Source organism: Nerophis ophidion, linkage group LG29 (genome assembly GCF_033978795.1).
Source record: "Nerophis ophidion isolate RoL-2023_Sa linkage group LG29, RoL_Noph_v1.0, whole genome shotgun sequence".
Taxonomy (NCBI): domain Eukaryota; kingdom Metazoa; phylum Chordata; class Actinopteri; order Syngnathiformes; family Syngnathidae; genus Nerophis; species Nerophis ophidion.
In genome coordinates, this window is record NC_084639.1 from 21,361,382 (window position 1) to 21,383,665 (window position 22,284).

At 38.0% G+C, this 22,284-nt stretch overlaps 1 protein-coding gene across 4 annotated transcripts in view; it reads right to left on the reverse strand.

The window, feature by feature from the left end:
• The window catches only part of fstl5 (follistatin-like 5), a 465,215-nt gene that overhangs the window by 68,604 nt on the left and 374,327 nt on the right, over positions 1 to 22,284 (reverse strand). For all 4 annotated transcript variants that reach the window (XM_061891749.1, XM_061891746.1, XM_061891747.1 and 1 more), the window contains exons 11-12: positions 8,232 to 8,258; positions 6,534 to 6,652 (exon numbers count right to left, since the gene is read on the reverse strand). In XM_061891749.1, the coding sequence (XP_061747733.1) occupies positions 6,534 to 6,652; positions 8,232 to 8,258 (146 nt within the window). The remainder of the gene's footprint in view (positions 1 to 6,533; positions 6,653 to 8,231; positions 8,259 to 22,284) is intronic.

Below are 22,284 nucleotides of genomic sequence, written 5' to 3' on the forward strand. Positions count from 1 at the left end.
AAAATTCCCAGATTTCCAGGTTTTCCTGGACATTTTTCCCATTCAAAAATGAATTGGCCATTTTTCAAACTTCCACCATTTTCAATCAATCAATCAATCAATGTTTATTTATATTGCCCCAAATCACAAATGTCTCAAAGGACTGTACAAATCATTACGACTACAACATCCTCGGAAGAACCCACAAAAGGGCAAGGAAAACTCACACCCAGTGGGCAGGGAGAATTCACATTCAGTGGGACGCCAGCGACAATGCTGACTATGAGAAACCTTGGAGAGGACCTCAGATGTGGGCAACCCCCCCCCTCTAGGGGACCGAAAGCAATGGATGTCGAGCGGGTCTAACATGATACTGTGAAAGTTCAATCCATAGTGGCTCCAAGACAGCAGTGAGAGTCCCGTCCACAGGAAACCATCTCAAGCGGATCAGCAGCGTAGAGATGTCCCCAACCGATACAGGCGAGCGGTCCATCCAGGGTCCCGACGAGCGGTCCATCCTGGGTCTCGACTCTGGACAGTCAGTACTTCATCCATGGTCATCGGACCGGACCCCCTCCACAAGAGAGGGGGGGACATAGGAGAAAGAAAAGAAGCGGCAGATCAACTGGTCTAAAAAGGAGGTCTATTTAAAGGCTAGAGTATACAGATGAGTTTTAAGATGAGACTTAAATGCTTCTACTGAGGTAGCATCTCGAACTGTTACCGGGAGGGCATTCCAGAGTACTGGAGCCCGAACGGAAAACGCTCTATAGCCCGCAGACTTTTTTTGAGCTCTAGGAATCACTAATAAGCCGGAGTCTTTTGAACGCAGATTTCTTGCCGGGACATACGGTACAATACAATCGGCAAGATAGGCTGGAGCTAGACCGTGTAGTATTTTATACGTAAGTAGTAAAACCTTAAAGTCACATCTTAAGTGCACAGGAAGCCAGTGCAGGTGAGCCAGTACAGGCGTAATATGATCAAACTTTCTTGTTCTTGTCAAAAGTCTAGCAGCCGCATTTTGTACCAACTGTAATCTTTTAATGCTAGACATTGGGAGACCCGAAAATAATACGTTACAGTAATCGAGACGAGACGTAACAAACGCATGGATAATGATCTCGGCGTCTTTAGTGGACAAAATGGAGCGAATTTTAGCGATATTACGGAGATGAAAGAAGGCCGTTTTAGTAACGCTTTTAATGTGTGACTCAAAGGAGAGAGTTGGGTCGAAGATAATACCCAGATTTTTTACAGAGTCACCTTGTTTTATTATTTGGTTGTCAAATGTTAAAGTTGTATTATTAAATAGAGGTCGGTGTCTAGCAGGACCGATAATCAGCATTTCCGTTTTTTTGGCATTAAGTTGCAAAAAGTTAGCGGACATCCATTGTTTAATTTCATTAAGACACGCTTCCAACTGACTACAGTCCGGCGTGTTGGTCAGCTTTAGGGGCATGTAGAGTTGGGTGTCATCAGCATAACAGTGAAAGCTAATACCGTATTTGCGTATGACGTCACCTAGCGGCAGCATGTAGATGCTGAAGAGTACAGGGCCAAGGACCGAACCCTGGGGAACTCCACACGTTACCTTAACATAGTCCGAGGTCACACTGTTATAGGAGACGCACTGCATCCTATCAGTAAGATAAGAGTTAAACCATGACAGGGCTGAGTCTGAAATACCAATTCGTATTTTGATACGCTCTAATAAAATATTATGATCGACGGTATCGAAAGCAGCGCTAAGATCGAGGAGCAGCAACATAGATGACGCATCAGAGTCCATCGTTAGCAATAGATCATTAGTCAGTTTTGCGAGGGCTGTCTCAGTCGAGTGATTTGCCCTGAAACCGGATTGAAAGGTTTCACATAGATTGTTAAACGCTAAGTGCTCATTTAGCTGCTCTGCAACAATTTTTTCGAGGATTTTCGAAATAAAGGGAAGGTGAGACACCGGTCGGTAGTTTACCATGAGGTCTGGATCGAGGTTAGGTCTTTTAAGGAGAGGATGAATAACCGCTTTTTTGAATGCAACGGGAACAGTGCCCGAGGAAAGTGATAAGTTTATAATATTTAGCACTGATGGACCTAATAATACAAAAAGCTCCTTGATAAGTTTCCCAGGAAGTGGGTCAAGTAAACATGTTGTTTGTTTTATTCCATTTACACGTTGTAACAATCCTTCTAATGTTATTTCATCAAAACGAGAGAAACTATTTTGGATATTTGCAGTATCCGCCGTATATACAATCGTATCTGTGTTACTATAACCCCGTTGTAGCTGGGACGCATTGTCTTTAATCTCCTTTCTAATAAGTTCAATTTTCTTATTAAAGAACTTCATAAAGTCATCTGCCGAATGGGTGGAGCTACTGGAAGGAGTCCCTTGTTGGGTTAGCGATGCTACTGTACTAAACAAAAATTTTGGATCGTTTTTATTAATGCGGATGAGATTTGAGTAATAATTAGTTTTAGCTAAGGTAAGCATGCGTTTATAAGTTATTAAACTATCACTCCATGCTTGATGGTGCACCTCAAGTTTAGTCGTGCGCCATTTGCGTTCCAGCTTTCTACATAATAATTTCTGAGCTCTAGTTTCTTCAGTAAACCATGGCGTACGCCTTTTTGGAGCCTTTTTTAACTTCAGCGGTGCTATACTATCAATGGTTTCGCGCAGGGCGTTGTTAAAGTTGTTAGTGAGGTTATCAATAGAGCCCACATACTTTGGGTACGGTGCCATTACCGAGGGCAGTAGGTCCGCAAGAGTCTTCGTTGTGGCAGCATTAATGTTGCGGCTGCTATAGCAGTTATTATTATTATTAGCTTGCCGAACATGAGTCTGAACTTCGAATTTTATAAGGTAATGATCGGACATTACTTTAGTATACGGGAGTATCATAACTTTGGAGACGGTGATACCTCTGACAAGCACTAGGTCTATCGTATTACCGCTGCGATGCGTCGGTTCATTTATTATTTGTGTAAGACCACAGCTATCAATTATAGTCTGGAGCGCCACGCACGGTGGGTCCAATGGGGTATTCATATGGATATTAAAGTCCCCCATTATAATTATATTATCGGCGTGCGTCACTAGATCAGCAACAAACTCTGAGAATTCACTAATAAAGTCCGAATAGGGCCCTGGGGGGCGGTAGATAACGGCCAGGCACAGAGGCAGAGGTGTGGCAGACTTCATAGAAAGCACCTCAAACGATTTATATTTATTATTTAAGTTAGGACTAAAGTTAAAGTTTTCGTTGTATATTAGTGCGACACCCCCTCCCCTTTTGAGGTGACGGGCAATATGCGGGCAATTTTCACATTTTCAAGCAATTCCAAACATTCTACCTCTTAACACATTCAACTCTCCTGGAAATCCAAACTACCCTTTTATCAAGTTAAAAAAAATTCCAGGATTTTCCAGAATTCCTGGTTTTAAAAAGCCCTATTTCCACCCTTTTTTCTGGCGACTACTCCTTCCACATTTTTCAACCCGTTTCAACCGTTACACCATCAAAATAGTCCTCTTAATCAGTACAAAAATACTAAATTGTTTTTTTTTTAACTGGAAAAATTCCCAGTTTTCCCGCAATTCCAGGAATTCCGTAAAACCATTTCACAATTCAAAATGTTATTGCTTCAACAATCCTTGACCGATTTCAAAAATTCTAACAGCAACCATTTCATCTTTTTCAGAACGTTCAAGTCGTTTAAAATTTTCCCCAAATGTTCCCGAAATCCCACATTTTTGTGAAATTCCCATTGAATGGGACTTTTTTCAAACTTCCACAATACCCACATTTTTCATTGGTTTCTAACTGTTCCAACTTCAGCCTGTTTGAGAATTGTGTGCCCTAGTTTGACAATTCTAAAAAAGAAAATCCTGGATTTCCTTTTTTTAACTTTTCATTTTCCCCATTCAAAATGATGTGTCCATATTTCAAACGTCCACAATTTCCACATTTTTCAACCTATTCAAACCAGTCCACCTTCAACACTTTCAAACCAACACTTTCCCAAGTTCCAAACCAAATTCCTGTTTTCCTGCAAATTCAAACTCTTCAACATTCCAACAGTCAAACTATTCCTACATTCAAACTACATTCTGTCAGCATTTCATTTCAACTTCAGGAATTGACTCTTCTAGTTATCTATTCGTGTTTTTATTTTCAAAACGGCAAAGTACAGTAAATAGGGTGGGCTTTTCCCTTTGATAAAATCCTAAAATTCCCAGATTTCCAGGTTTTCCTGGACATTTTTCCTCATTCAAAAATGAATTGGCCATTTTCAAATTTCCACCATTTTCACAATTTCAAGCAATTCCAAACATTCTACCTTTTAACACATTCAACCCTCCTGGAAATCCAAACTACCCTTTCATCTAACTCAAAAAAATTCCAGGATTTTCCAGAATTCCTGGTTTTCCAAAGCCCTATTTCCACCCTTTTTTCTGGCGACTACTCCTTCCACATTTTTCAACCCATTTCAACCGTTACACCATCAAAATAGTCCTCTTAATCAGTACAAAAACATTAAGTTGTTTTTTAACTGGAAAAATTCCCAGTTTTACCGCAATTCCGGGAATTCCGTAATACCATTTCACAATTCAAAATGTTATTGCTTCAACAATCCTTGACCGATTTCAAAAATTCCAACACCAACCATTTCAACTTTTTCAGAACATTTAAGTCGTTTAACATTTTCCAAAAATTTTACCGAAATTCCCACATTTTTGTGAAATTCCCATTGAATGGGACTTTTTTCAAACTTCCACAACACCCACATTTTTTATTGGTTTCTAACTGTTCCAACTTCAAAATATTCAGCCTGTTTGAGAATTGTGTGCTCTACTTCGACAATTCTAAAAAAAATATCCCGGATTTCCTTTTTTTAACTTTTCATTTTCCCCATTCAAAATGATTTGTCCATATTTCAAACTTCCACAATTTCCACATTTTTCAACCTGTTCAAACCATTCCACCTTCAACACTTTCAACTCATTCGAACTAACACTTTCCCAAGTTCCAAACCAAATTCCCATTTTCCTGGAAATTCAAACTCTTCAACATTCCAACAGTCAAACTATTCCTACATTCATACTACATTCTGTCAGCATTTCTCTTCAACTTCAGGAATTGCCTTTTCTAGTTATCTATTCATGTTTTTATTTTCAAAACTGCAAGGTACAGTAAATAGGGTGGGCTTTTCCCTTTGATAAAATCCAAAAATTCCCAGAATTCCGGGACATTTTTCCCATTCATAAATGAATTGGCCATTTTTCAAACTTCCATTATTTTCACATTTTCAACCATTTCAAACCATTCTACCTTTTAACACATTCCACCCTTCTGGAAATTCGAACTACCCTTTTTTCAAGTTCAAAAAAATTCCAGGATTTTCAAGAATTCCTGGTTTTCCAAAGCCCTATTTCCACCCTTTTTTCTGGCGACTACTCCTTTTACATTTTTCAACCCATTTCAACCATTACACCATCAAAATAGTCCTCTTAATCAGTACAAAAACATTAAGTTGTTTTTTAACTGGAACAATTCCCAGTTGTCCCGCAATTCCAGGAATTCCTTTTCCAATCCAATCCACTTTATTTATATAGCACATTTAAACAACAATTTAAGTTTCCAAAGTGCTGCGCAGCCATGTTAAAAACAATATTATGCTCCACCAATGACTGAATAAAACAAAAAATGAATAAAAATAAAACCAATAAAAACGATATAAAAACAAATATGATTAAAAACTATTTTAAAAGGTAAAATCAATTAAAACAGTCAAATAAAAATCAAAGTGTATAAAAAACACAGAGGACAACAGAGGACCACAGAACTCACGTAGTGTTAAAAGCCAAAGAATAAAAGTGGGTCTTAAGACGAGACTTAAAACACTCCACTCCTTAATACCATTTCACAATTCAAAATGTTATTGCTTCAACAATCCTTGACCGATTTCAAAAATTCTAACACCAACCATTTCAACTTTTTCAGAATGTTTAAGTCATTTAAAATTTCCCAAAAAATTTTCCCGAAATCCCTACATTTTTGGTAAAGTCCCATTGAAATTCCACAATTTCCACGTTTCAACCAATTCAAACCATTCCACCTTCAACACTTTCAACTCCTTCAAACCATCACGTTCCCAAGTTCCAATCCAAATTCCCGTTTTCCTGGAAATTCATGTTTTTTTTATTTTCAGAGTAAATAGGATGACCATGCCACTGCCATTAATAAACTACACTAATTCAGAATTATTGAACTGAAATATATTTCCACGGGTAAAACTAATGTGAGATAAGAGTATATTGGGTTCAGCCGGTCAGTTGAGGTACCATGAATTGATGAACGTGGACCCCGACTTAAACAAGTTGAAAAACTTACTCTGGTGTTACCATTTAGTGGTCAATTGCACGGAATATGTACTGAACTTCGCAATCTACTAATAAAAGTATCAATCAACCAATCAATCAAAAAACCACAAGGTGTGATATCAATGAAGCTAACGCCAAATCCAACCGACTTCATTACATTTCTCACCTGCAGGGCCAGGAGCTTCTCGCTGGGTTTTATATGGCGCTGGATCTCACAGGCCACGGGCTCCATGACTTTGATGCCGTCCTCGTAGAACACGTAGAACATGTTTCCGATGCCCAGCCCTGCGGAGACAACGCATCTGCATCCAGCGTCTCCAAACATAGCGTATAATAATACTGTTTGCAGGGTACAAACAACCCAAAAGCAGTAACGTTGTCACCTTGTGTAAATGGTAAATAAAAAGAGAATACAATGATTTGCAAATCCTTTTCAACTTATATTCATTTGAATAGACTGCAAAGACAAGATATTTAATGCAAAATATAGCAAAAAAAAAAAAAAAAATGGCACAGGGGCATTTTTACCACTGTGTTAGATGGCCTTTCCTTTTAACAACACTCAGTAAAGTTTTGGGAACTGAGGAGACACATTTTTGAAGTGGAATTATTTCCCATTCTTGCTTGATGTACAGCTTAAGTTGTTCAACAGTCTGCTATTTTAGGCTTCATATTGCACCAGGAGACAGGTCTGGACTACTACGAAGCCACGCTGTTCTAACACATGACTTGGCATCGTCTTGCTGAAATAAGCAGGGGCGTCCATGATAACGTTGCTTGGATGAAAACATATGTTGCTCCAAAACCTGAATATACATTTCATCATTAATGGTGCCTTCACAGATGTGTAAGTTACCCATGCCTTGGGCACTAATACACCCCCATACCATCACAGATGCTGGCTTTTCAACTTTCCACCTAGAACAGTCCGGATGGCTCACTTCCTCTTTAATCCGAAAGACACGACATCCACAGTTTCCAACAACAATTTGAAACGTGGACTCGTCAGACCACAGAACACTTTCCCACTTTGCATCAGTCCATCTTAGATGAGCTGGCGGCGGCGGCGTTTCTGGATGTTGTTGATAAATGGCTTTGCATAGTGGAGTTTTGACTTGCGCTTCCAGATGTAGCGACCGACTGTAGTTACTGACAGTGGTTCTCCGAAAGTGTTCCTGAGCCCATGTGGTGATATCCTTTACACACTCATGTCGCCCTTTTGACGCGGTACCGCCTGAGGGATCCAAGGTCCGTAATATCATGGCTTAAGTGCAGTGATTTCTCCAGATTCTCTGAACCTTTTGATTACAGACAGTAGATAGTGAAATCACTAAATTCCTTGCAATATCTTGTCGAGAAATATTGTTCTTCAACAATTTGCCTGGGCCTTTGCCTTGTTTGTGAACGACTGAGCATTTCACGGAAGGTGCTTCTATACCCAATCACGGCACCCACCTGTTCCCAACTAGCCTGTTCACCTGTGGGATGTTCCAACTAAGTCTTTGATGAGCTTTTCTCCATCCTTTTTGCCACTCGTGGCAGCTTTTTGGAATCATGTTGCAGGCATCAATTTCCAACTGAGCTAATATTTGCAAAAAAAATAAGGTTTTCCAGTTCTAACGTTAAATATCTTGTCTTTGCAGTCTTTTCAATTGAATATAAGTTGAAAAGGATTTGCAAATCATTGTATTCTCGTTTTATTTACCATTTACACAACTTCTCTGCTTTTGGGGTTTGTAAATACGTCAAAATGATCAACTTCCAAAGCATCCAGTCGTTGGGTCTCCCCTCGTCACAGTTCACTCACCCTATTACAGGAATTCAATTAAAGCACTTTAGTGAAGCAGCAGCAAGCTCCACTTACCTTCTTCCCGCCACAAGATGTTGGCCACTGCCAGGGAGAAAGAGAGAGAGAAGGAAAGAAAAAGGCTTTGAGCATAAAACGCCACAATCAATAACGTCACATTTGCCAGAACAGTTTTATTGTCAGGCTCCACTTGGCATCAAGTGCAGCAAGGAACAGAGCGGCTCTGCTTGGAAATAAAAGCTTTAGATTTTTACACGCTGTGATTTCTTAGCTTGGGATCGCTTTTTCATCGCAAAGTATCGACCTTACAGCTTTAAGTCACTGTTTTAATTCTTTGACCGAAGCCGTTGTGGCGAGGATAATGTGCGTCGTTGGACACCTCAGTTTGTATTTGTCGCTGCTGGAAGTTGTTTACACGTAGTAACGCAAAGAATTAGGCATGTCAACTAAGATCTAAACCGAACAAAAGTAGTAAAACTCGCAATGATACATTTTTCCAGGCACTTTTAGACATTTTGCATGTTTGCTTTAGGAGTTTGTTTGAATATATTCTTATAGTTTTTTTCACATTATCTCAGGATTCCAAGAACATTACTTTTATCGATCCATCCACCCATTTTTTACTGCTTGTCCCTTTTGGGGTACGGGGGGTGCTGGAGCCTATCTCAGCGGTATTCGTATTAGCAAACATTACAAAAGGTTTGCAACTACCAAAAAAAGAAATGAAAAATAGAAAAATGCATTTGCAAACCTTTCAAAAGATTTGCAAATACAACTTTTATTTTTTGTATTTGCATACCTTTTAAGGTTTGCAAATACATTTTCCATTTATTTGCAAACCTTTTTATACAAAAAAAAAGAAATAAAGAAAAATTGATTTGCAAACCTTTCAAAAGGTATGCAAATACAAAAAAAAAAAAAAGCTGTATTTGCAAACCTTACAAAAGGAATGCAAATACAAAAAAAAAGAAAAAAAAGAAAAACTTATTCGCCAACCTTTCAAAAAAAAAAAGGAAAATGTAATGCAAATACAAAAAACCCCCAAAAAATTAAAAAGTATTTTCACACACTTTACAAAAAGTATACAAATACAAAAAAAGAATAAAAAAAGAAAAATGAATTTGCAAACCTTTCAAAAGGTATGCAAATACAAAACATCAAAAAAAAGTTGTATTTGCAAACTTTACAAAAGGTATGCAAATACAAAAAAAAAGAAAAAAGTATTTGCCAACCTTTCAAAAGAGGAAAATGTATTTGCAAACCTTAAAAAAGGTTTGCAAATACAAAAAAAAAAAAAAAAAAATAAAAAGTTGTATTAGCAAACCTTACAAAAGGTTTGCAAATACAAAAAAAAAGAAAGAAAAAGAAAAATGTATTTTCAAACCTTAAAAAAGGTTTGCAAATACAAAAAAGAAAAAAAAGTTATATTTGCAAACCTTTTGGAAGTTTTGGAAATACAAAAAGAAAAAAAGAAAAAAAAAGAAAAATGAACTGTATTTGCAAACCTTACAAAAGGTTTGTGAATACATTTAACTTTTTTTTCTTTTTGTATTTTCAAACCTTCCAAAAGCTTTGCAAATACTAAAAAAAAAATAGAAAAAATTAGAAAAAGTTGTATTTGCAAACTTACAAAAGGTATGCAAATACAAAAAATGGGAAAACAAAAATAAAAAAAAATAAAAATGTATTTGCAAACCTGACAAAAGGTTTGCAAATACAAAAAACACTAAAAATAAAAAGAAATTGTATTTGCAAACCTTACAAAAGGGGCAGCACAGTAGGGGAGGGGTTAGTGCGTCTGCCTCACAATATGAAGGTGCTGAGTAGTCCTGAGTTAATCGGGATCTTTCTGTGTGGAGTTTGCATGTTCTCCCCGTGAATGCGTGGGTTCCCTCCGGGTACTCCGGCAACACTAAATGGGCCCTAGTGTGTGGATCTTGCCTGTCTATCTGTGTTGGCCCTGTAATGAGGTGGCGACTTGTCCAGAGTGTACAACGCCTTCCGCCCGATTGTAGCTGAGATAGGCACCAGCGCCCCCCGCCACCCCGAAGGGAATAAGCGGTAGAAAATGGATGGATATATACACATACAAACCTTACAAAAGCACGTCTCGAGTCAAACTCGAAACATTATTCCAGGCATTATTAGACATATTATACATTTGGTTTAGGAGTTATGTTTGAATACATTTTTTATTGCTTTTTTTTGCATTATCTCAGGATTCTAAGAACATTACTTTCATATTGAGTAAAAAAAAAAAAAAACAATTGTGTTTGCAAACCTTCGAGTAAAACTCACACAGATCCATTATTCCAGGCATTATTATACACTTTGTACGTTTGGTTTAGGAGTTATGTTTGAGTACATTTTTTATTGCTTTTTTTGCATTATCTCAGGATTCTAAGAACGTTACTTTCATATTGAGTAAAAAACACATTTTTATATACGCAAACTTTACAAAAGCTCATGTTTCGAGTAAACCATGAATTGATTTATGTGGACCCCGACTTAAACAGGTTGAAAAACGTATTCAGTGGTCAATTGTACGGAATATGTACTGTACTGTGCAATATTCACATGTAAATAAAGCTGTATAGACTAATTTATTCACATGTGACTAATGCTGCATAATAGACTATATTATTCACATGTGAAAAATCCTGTATAATACTGTATTTATATTATTCACATGTGAATAATGCTGTATAGTACTTTATATTATTCACATGTGAATAATGCTGTATAGTACTTTATTTGTATTATTCAAATGTGAAACATGCTGTATAATACTGTATTTATATTATTCACATGTGAGTAATGCTGAATAATAGACTGTAAATATTATATCCACATGTGAATAATGCTGTATAATAGACTATTTTATTCACATGTAAATAATGCTGAATAATAGACTGTAAATATTATATCCACATGTGAATAATGCTGTATAATAGACTATTTTATTCACATGTAAATAATGCTGTATAATAGACTAAGTTATTCAAATGTGAGTAATGCTGTATAATATTGTAAATATTATATCTATACGTGAATAAAGCTGTATAATAGACTGTATTTATTTTATTCACATGTATGCTGTATCATAGACTAAATTATTCACATGTGAATAATGCTGTAAAATAGACTATTTGTTATAATGCTGTAAAATACTGTATTTATATTATTCACATGTGAATAATGCTGTATAATAGACTGTATTTATGTTATTCACATATGACTAATGCTATATAATAGACTATGTATACTATTCACATGTGAATAATGCTGTATAATAGACTGCATTTATATTACTCACATGTGAATAATGCTGGATAATAGACTGTTATTCACATGTGAATAATGCTGTAAAATTGACTGTATTTATATTATTCACATGTGAATAATGCTGTAAAATTGACTGTATTTATATTATTCACATGTGAATAATGCTGTATAATAGACTGTATTTATACTATTCACATGTGAATAATGCTGTATAATAGACAATTTGTTATTCACATGTGAATAATGCTGTATAATAGACTATACTATTCACATGTGAATAATGCTGTAAAATTGACTATTTATATTATTCACATGTGAATAATGCTGTATAATAGACTGTATTTATACTATTCACATGTGAATAATGCTGTATAATAGACAATTTGTTATTCACATGTGAATATTGCTGTATAATAGACTATACTATTCACATGTGAATAATGCTGTATAATAGACTATACTATTCACATGTGAATAATGCTGTATAATGGACTATACTATTCACATGTGAATAATGCTGTATAATAGACTATACTATTCACATGTGAATAATGCTGTATAATAGACTATACTATTCACATGTGAATAATGCTGTATAATAGACTATACTATTCACATGTGAATAATGCTGTATAATAGACTATACTATTCACATGTGAATAATGCTGTATAATAGACTATACTATTCACATGTGAATAATGCTGTATAATAGACTATCTATACTATTCACATGTGAATAATGCTGTATAATAGACAATTTGTTATTCACATGTGAAAAATGCTGTATAATAGACTATACTATTCACATGTGAATAATGCTGTATAATAGACTGTATTTATACTATTCACATGTGAATAATGCTTTATAATAGACAATTTGTTATTCACATGTGAATAATGCTGTATAATAGACTATACTATTCACATGTGACTAATGCTGTATAATAAACTATACTATTCACATGTGAATAATGCTGTATAATAGACTATACTATTCACATGTGAATAATGCTGTATAATAGACTGCATTTATATTATTCACATGTGAATAATGCTGGATAATAGACTGTTTGTTATTCACATGTGAATAATGCTGTATAATAGACTATTTATACTATTCACATGTGAATAAAGCTTTATAATAGACAATTTGTTATTCACATGTGAATAATACTGTATAATAGACTATACTATTCACATGTGACTAATGCTGTATAATAAACTATACTATTCACATGTGAATAATGCTTTATAATAGACAATTTGTTATTCACATGTGAATAATGCTGTATAATAGACTATACTATTCACATGTGAATAATGCTGTATAATAGACTATACTATTCACATGTGAATAATGCTGTATAATAGACTATACTATTCACATGTGAATAATGCTGTATAATAGACTATACTATTCACATGTGAATAATGCTATATAATAGACTATACTATTCACATGTGAATAATGCTGTATAATAGACTATACTATTCACATGTGAATAATGCTGTATAATAGACTATACTATTCACATGTGAATAATGCTGTATAATAGACTATCTATACTATTCACATGTGAATAATGCTGTATAATAGACTATTTATACTATTCACATGTGAATAAAGCTTTATAATAGACAATTTGTTATTCACATGTGAATAATACTGTATAATAGACTATACTATTCACATGTGACTAATGCTGTATAATAAACTATACTATTCACATGTGAATAATGCTTTATAATAGACAATTTGTTATTCACATGTGAATAATGCTGTATAATAGACTATACTATTCACATGTGAATAATGCTGTATAATAGACTATACTATTCACATGTGAATAATGCTGTATAATAGACTATACTATTCACATGTGAATAATGCTGTATAATAGACTATACTATTCACATGTGAATAATGCTATATAATAGACTATACTATTCACATGTGAATAATGCTGTATAATAGACTATACTATTCACATGTGAATAATGCTGTATAATAGACTATCTATACTATTCACATGTGAATAATGCTGTATAATAGACTATTTATACTATTCACATGTGAATAAAGCTTTATAATAGACAATTTGTTATTCACATGTGAATAATGCTGTATAATAGACTATACTATTCACATGTGACTAATGCTGTATAATAAACTATACTATTCACATGTGAATGATGCTTTATAATAGACAATTTGTTATTCACATGTGAATAATGCTGTATAATAGACTATACTATTCACATGTGAATAATGCTGTATAATAGACTATACTATTCACATGTGAATAATGCTGTATAATAGACTATACTATTCACATGTGAATAATGCTGTATAATAGACTATACTATTCACATGTGAATAATGCTGTATAATAGACTATACTATTCACATGTGAATAATGCTGTATAATAGACTATACTATTCACATGTGAATAATGCTGTATAATAGACTATACTATTCACATGTGAATAATGCTGTATAATAGACTATACTATTCACATGTGAATAATGCTGTATAATAGACTATACTATTCACATGTGAATAATGCTGTATAATAGACTATACTATTCACATGTGAATAATGCTGTATAATAGACTATACTATTCACATGTGAATAATGCTGTATAATAGACTATACTATTCACATGTGAATAATGCTGTATAATAGACTATCTATACTATTCACATGTGAATAATGCTGTATAATAGACTGCATTTATATTATTCACATGTGAATAATGCTGGATAATAGACTGTTATTCACATGTGAATAATGCTGTAAAATTGACTGTATTTATATTATACACATGTGAATAATGCTGGATAATAGAATGTTATTCACATGTGAATAATGCTGTATAATAGACTATTTATACTATTCACATGTGAATAATGCTTTATAATAGACAATTTGTTATTCACATGTGAATAATGCTGTATAGTAGACTATGTATACTATTCACATGTAAATAATGCTGTATAAGAGACTGCATTTATATTATTCACATGTAAAAAAAAAAATAGCTAAGTGTTTGTTTATTGTGAGCCAACTGTGTGATGCTGAATTTCCCCCAGGGATCAATAAAGTACTTTTTATTCTATTAAAAAGTAGGTTAGCTTTTTTTTTTTTTTCCAACACTTTCTGTACCTATTTCCGCCTCAATGGAACTGTTATAAATGTTCTATATACCGTATTTTTCAGGCACACTTAAAATACTTTTTTTTCCCATAAAAACTCGACAGTGCATTAGTAGCAATGATATATTAAAATAAAATAAATTAATAAAAACAGATGCAACCTTGAAAAAAAACCCTTCCGAATATTAAGCCAGTGTATTATTATAGTATTATATTAATATTTATATTATGTGTAGTATTATTGTAATTAGTAGATGTATTATTATTATCAAAATTGATTTAATATAACTAATACTAATAACATAAATATAATTAATAACACATTATAATTAAATTATGATAAAAAAAGAAAGACATTCAAACATTTTACTCAGTGCTGACAGTGTGAAGCTGCAGATATATTTTTCATCAATATAAGATTGTCCTCCTAAGACTCCCTTGAGTAAATCATCTTCGGTTGTAAAATGATTTTGATAAGTCATTAAGAGGGATTAATGTCCTCGCCATCCTTGGCTCTTCTCAGCAGACGTTCCTTATTAAAGCTGGCTAATGACACTCCAAAAGCAATGAAAGCCAAATAAGAAGTGCAGTGCTTTTTAATGGAGCAAGTAAAAGTGCAACTAGCTGAGAGACGCTCCAAAGCGGTGGAGGAATGAGAAGAAGAAGTTGGTTTCCATGCAAATATCACATGGCGTCCTCCTTAATGGCATACTTGCCAACCCTCCCAGATTATCCGGGAGACTCCCGGAATTCAGCGCCTCTACCAAAAACCTCCCGGAAGAAATGTTCTCCCGAAATTCAGCTGGAGCTGGAGGCCACGCCCGCTCCAGCTCAAACATGCACAGTTCGAAGCTTGAAAAGGAAGATTGCAGGCGGATCTGACGGCATTTAAAGTCATTTTTAAAAACAACTGCTAATCCTCCTCCTTTTCGACCGGACGGCCGCCGAAAATTAAAGTAGGAACAGTCCGGAGGCAGAAGTTCATTAAGAGGGGCGGACTCACCGGCTCTCAGCCATGTTTCCGTCACACAGAGGAAAAAATCCTTCAGGATATAAACGTTTTGTTTGTCAAAGATCTTGCGTTCACAAGACCGAACCTGGCGGGGACCAGCTAATCCAGGTCGGGCCCGACACACAGCCCGCAGGTGGCGGGGGAAAGGAGCCACAAGGCGGGAAAGAAAGGCAGGAATCCGGCCAGGTGAAAAAGCTGACTTGGACGTCGAAAATAGACGCAAACAACACAAAAACGAACAGAGCTGACAGCGAGAGACGGCAGGGCCAAGCACATACTGGCGCCATCTTCTGGAAACTCGGAAGTGACGTTACTCAAATAGTGAAAGGTAAGTGTTTTTTTTTTTTAGTAACCAGCAAGCACAGTACAGTTAGTAGAACAACTGTGTTGTTATTACTGTGTATTTGATAGGTGCCGTCTGAAATTCAACTATTTCTTTTATTTATATATATATATATATATATATATATATATAATGAAATAAATATATATAGCTAGAATTCACTAAAAGTATTGCATATATATACATATATATACATACATACATACATATATATATATATATATATATATATATATATATATATATATATATATATGCATATGTTAATATATATGTTAATACATACATACACACATATACATATATATTAACATATACATACACATACATACATACATAGATACATATATATACATACATATATATACATACATAAATACATACATATATACATATATACATACATATATATATATATATATATATACATACATACATATATACATACATATATACATACATACATATATACATACATATATGTCTTGATTGGATTATCCAGAGAATAGTAGAGCGCAATATATATGTGTGGGAAAAATCACAAGACTACATCTCTGCAGAACTGTTTCATGAGGGGTTCCCTCAATCATCAGGAGAAGAAAAGCTCTCCTGATGATTGAGGGAACCCCTCATGAAAAAGTTCTGTAGAGATGAAGAAGTCTTGTGATTTTTCATATATATTAAACACAGCCAATACAAAAATATTGGCTGTAAATATACTCTCCTCTTAACCACGCCCCCCGCCCCAACCACGCCCGCAAACCACGCCTCTGCCACACCCCCCACCTCCCCAAATCGGAGGTCTCAAGGTTGGCAAGTATGCTTAACGGCGACCTTCTCTCCTTCATTGTTCATGCGTCGCTCCATCTTTCATTTGCGGCCCACAAAACCAATCTACGGGCCAATTCGCCGCGATGCTAATCTCCCCGCCGCCGCGCTCGCCGAGAAGGCGCCAAAGGAAAAAGACAAAAGCCGAGGGGGCGCCACAGCGCCGTTAGTGGAGCGTAATCTTTCCAAAAGTGCTTTGTCGAGTGTTCCTTGTGCACTCTTGCATACCTTTGGAGCTCATTAAAAGTTGCACAAAAGGGGGGAAAAAAAGAAGGAAGTGGCGGGGGGCCGGGAAACAAAAACGATACAATGGCGTTTATTTGAGATGTGCCAAGAAAGGGAAAATAAAATAGAAAAGAGCGGAGATGAGATCTGCTGCCGCTGCCGCCTTATTGACGCCATTCATCACTTGCCGGCTGTGGCGCGCGTGCGAGGGAACCATGCATCAACTTCATCAGCCATACATCAACTTCATCAGCACAACCCGCTTCACTCTTGCTGCTCCTAAAAACTGTTTGCACTGGACGCCAAAGCTCGGTCACGTCACGCTCGGCAGCCTCCGTCGCCAAGGTTACAAAGTCCACACACACACACACACACACAGAGAGAGACCCTTAAAGGTCTACAGAAAGCCACTACTAGCGACCACGCAGTCTGATAGTTTATATATCAATGATGAAATATTAACATTGCAACACATGCCAATACGGCCGCTTTAGTTTACTAAATTACAATTTTAAATTCCCCGGGAGTTTAGTCTTGAAAACGTCGTGTAATGATGACGTGTACGCAAGACGTCACAGGTTTTAAGGAAATATGAGCGCTGCACACACACACCTAAAAGTAGTCTGCTTTAACAGCATAATTATACAGTATTTTGGACATCTGTGTTGCTGAATCTTTTGCAATTTGTTCAATTAATAATGGAGAAGTCACAGTAGTGAAGTGAAGTGAAGTGAATTATATTTATATAGCGCTTTTTCTCTAGTGACTCAAAGCGCTTTACATAGTGAAACCCAATATCTAAGTTATATTCAAACCAGTGTGGGTGGCACTGGGAGCAGGTGGGTAAAGTTTCTTGCCCAAGGACACAACGGCATTGACTAGGATGGCGGAAGCGGGAATCGAACCTGCAACCCTCAAGTTGCTGGCACGGCCACTCTACCAACCGAGCTAAACCGCCGCAGTAGAAATATGGAGTTGGGAAGCTTTAGCCTTTAGCCACACAAACACACGATGATTCCGTGTTTAAAATTCCTGGAGGTGAAAGTTTCCTATGGATCAGAGCGCGGTCAATAGAGATGCACGGTTTGCGGTCTCATCCGCGGAGTTTGCGGTCTCATCCGCGGAGTCCGCGGATAAACCGCGGGTCGGGCGGGTGACATGACGAAAAATTAGATATTAATTACATTCGGGCAGGTGGCGGTTGAACCATACGGAAATATTTGATATACATGGTTCTGGGATCCATTCAAAGAGCCATTTAAGACCCGTGTCACAAAGCGAAGAAGACAATAGGAGCCCTAATATTCTCTAGAATGACTGCCGGCAATCACCTGGATAATAAGTATTGGGCGTGCTATGAAGCCATTGGCTTTGTCGCCTTCTACAGCATGTACGAACCGATTGTTGGTCCGGCAACATGTTGTGTGCAGCTTCCGCAATCACACGTACAAGATTGCAAGGCATACTGGGTGACACAGAGTACAGTGATGGTTGTGATATAAACAACTTTACCACTTACTAATATGCGCCACGCTGTGAAGCCACACAATACGAGATTGACAAACATATTTCGGGAGAACATCCTCCCAGTAACACAACAAACGCAACACAACGAATACCCAGAATCCTTTGTATCCATGAAACTTCCTGACTATTTTATACACCCCACTAGCAGCAAACCCTGCCTCCCTCCCCCCGCGTGCGGCGGTAAGGTGGGCGGGGTTGGGGGCGCGGGTGTAAAATATATTCAGGTCGGGTCACGGATACAAAGGATTCTGGGTATTTGTTGTGTTGCATTTATGTTGCTTTACTGTGAGGATGTTCTCCCGAAATGTGTTTGTCAATCTTGTTTGGTGTGGCTTCGCAGCGTGGCGCATATTAGTAAGAGTGTTAAAATTGTTTATATCGCAACCTTTAGTGTACTCTGTGTCACCCAGTATGCCGTTCAATCTTGTACGTGTGATTGCGGAAGCTGCACACAACATGTTGCCGGGCTAACAATCGGTTAGTACATGTTGAAATTGTCAAAAGCAATGGCTTCACAGCACGCCGTTATTCTTGTCAACAGGATGAACGCCATTGGATATTCGCGAGAATGTTAGCGTCTCCCACCATCTTCATTACTCTGTGAAACAGGTTTAAATAGCTCTGTGAGTGGTAAAGGTGGCCGATCTCTGATGTATTTCAACAGGTGGGTGGCGGGCGGTTGTGGTACTGATAAAATGCTGGTTCGGGTGGACGGCGGGTGGATGACGACTTTGGTGATGCGGTTGCGGATGATATAATTGTCTATCCGCGCATCTCTAGCGGTCAAGCAAACATGAATCAGGACGGAATGTCAACCAGCAGGTTTCGGTGAGAAAATAGTGGTAAAAAGTCGGTTCTTACCAGAGAAAAGCTGAGCTTGTGCCGTCCATAAAGCTGCCGTCGACTCCCTTGAGACACTGGTGTCAAGATACCCGTGGACGTACACCTCCGACTATCAGGTACTATTTAACTCACTAAAACACTAGCAACACAATAGAAAGATAAGGGATTTCCCAGAATTATCCTAGTAAATGTGTCTAAAAACATCGGAATCCGTCCCAATGCAATCGCGTTTTTGTTTTTTTTCACTTTTTTTTTTTTTCTAGTCCGTCGCTATCAATATCCTCAAACACGAATTGTTCATCCTTGCTCAAATTAATGGGGAAAATGTCGTTTTCTCGGTCAAAATAGCACTTTTTGTTGGAGGCTCCCATTAAAAACAATGTGAATATGTGAGGAGCCCCCACACGTGTGACGTCTTAGTCTGCGACTTCCGGTAGAGGCAGGGCTTTTCTCCAGTTGCAAACTTTATCGTTAATGTTCTCTACTAAATCCTTCCAGCAAAAATATGGCAATATCGCGAAATGATCAAATATGACACATAGAATGGACCTGCTATCCCCGTTTAAATAAGAAAATCTCATTTCAGTAGGCCTTTAAAACATAGCACCGCACAGATCTCTGCTTCTGACTTTGGTGGATCTAGAACAGCAATGGATTCTGAAGTACAAAGTCTGTCGGCGTCAGGACGTCTGATAACGGGGAAAGGTTAGAATGAAATGGGAGCCTCTAGTTAGATCCTTGTCAGCGATGCAAGACTAGAATGGTCGCTATCAGCTGGGATTTGAGTAGCAGCTGATTTCGGCAGACCCCTGTATGACAGAACGCCGAACCCCTGCCTCTGGCCGACCCAGCTGGGTAAAGGAATCAGAGTGCGTTAGCCTTCCGAGGTCAGTACATAGCCTTTCCTTCGCCAAGACCCTTCACCTTGCCTCCTCGTGGCATCACACGGTAACCGGAGTCTCGCGACTTCAGGCTAAAAGGTAGGGGATCGACCCGCTGCCTTGCCGGTAAGTCCAGGAAGACAAGGGCTAGGGGAGCACACCCTGAGAGAAAAGCACCGTGATGGAGGCACACGTAGGCGGGCAACGACAGACTGGGTGCTCCGGCGGCCTTCTGCGGCTATGAAGAGGTGCTGGCTCTCCTGGGTTTTCCCCCTTGCCAATAGGCTCCATCTCTTTTTTGGCGAAGATAGTGCGGCTGGGAACTGTGCACCCCCAGAGGCACTTAAAACGTAGCACCGCACAGATCTCTGCTTCTGACCTTGGTGGATATAGAACAGTAATGGATTCTGAAGTACAGTCTGTCGGCGTCAGGATGTCTGATAACGGGGGAAGGTTAGAATGAACTGGGAGCCTCTAGTTGGATCCTTGTCAGCGATGCAAGGCTAGAACGGTCGCTGTCAGCTGGGATTTGAGTAGCAGCTGATTTCGACAGACCCCTATATGACGGAACGCAGAACCCCTGCCACTGGCCGACCCAGCTGGGTAAAGGAAGCCGAGTGCGTTAGCCTTCCGAGGTCAGTACATAGCTTCTCCTTCACCAAGACCCTTCACCTTGCCTCCTCGTGGCATGACACGGTATGGGGAGTCTTGGGTCTTCAGGCTATAAGGTAGGGGATCGACTCACTGCTTTGCGGGTAAGTCCAGGAAGACAAGGGCTAGGGGAGCACACCCTGAGAGAAAAACACCGTGATGGAGGCACACATAGGCGGGCGACGACAGACTGAGTGTTCCGGCAGACTCCTGCAGCTATGAAGAGGTCCTGTTTGTTCTGGGTTTTCCCCCTTGCCAGTAGGCTCCATCTCTTTATGGCGAAGGTTGTGCGGCCAGGAACTGTGCACCCCCAGAGGCACTTAAAACGTAGCACCGCACAGATCTCTGCTTCTGACCCTGGTGGATCTAGAACAGCAATGGATTCTGAAGTACAAAGTCTGTCGGCTTCAGGACGTCTGATAACGGGGGAAGGTTAGAATGAAATGGGAGCCTCTAGTTAGATCCTTGTCAGCGATGCAAGGCTAGAACGGTCGCTATCAGCTGGGATTTGAGTAGCAGCTGATTTCGGCAGACCCCTGTATGACAGAGCAGCCCTATTTAGGAGCCACACCGCCCACCCCAAAGTGGGGAAAGGCCTAGAAAAGGTGGCCCAAACATTGCCTACTCTTCACACCCCGGGTAGGATACCGTACATACCGGGACATTCCACTACTCATTAAATCAATAAAAAAATATGTTTTTTTAAAACAAAAAAAATATATATTAATACACACAAAAGTACTTAAAATGTGCGCTATTGTGTACTGGTATCGATTACAAAATGCCAGGATTTGGTACCATATCGATTCAAACATGAAAGGTACCCATCCCTACTTGGAACCTAAACAGTCTTTTTATGAAAATTATTAGATTTTTTTGTAAAAACCCTCCTGTAAAAAGACTAAATTTGGGTAAAAATTCCATTGAAAACCGAAGTGGAGTTTACAAAAACTGTACGCCTCCTTTGCTAGCCATAACAGGACCGCTCAAAACCTCCACGGATGGAAAGCAAGTCCGTGGGGATATTCTTTTGGCATTGGAAAAAAAGACTCACATGTAATCAAACTAAAAATAATGGATGCCCTTGGATACATTCGGCTCATTCAGAGTGAACGAATGATATCAGTTTCACCTCTCTAGACGAGTGTGTGTCGTTCACAGAAAGCACAGCTTGTCTTTAGCCAAATGCACAAAGCACCTGGCAATGCTTTGTTCAAAATGTGTGCAGGTAGACTTCAACTGAAAAGAAAAACGGCACTGAGAGGAACCGGTCCTTGGAGGGAAACATTTAAAGAGCGTTTACGGGAAAGCGTTTGAACCAACCAACCAGCCGAGCTCAAATATCAATCAATCA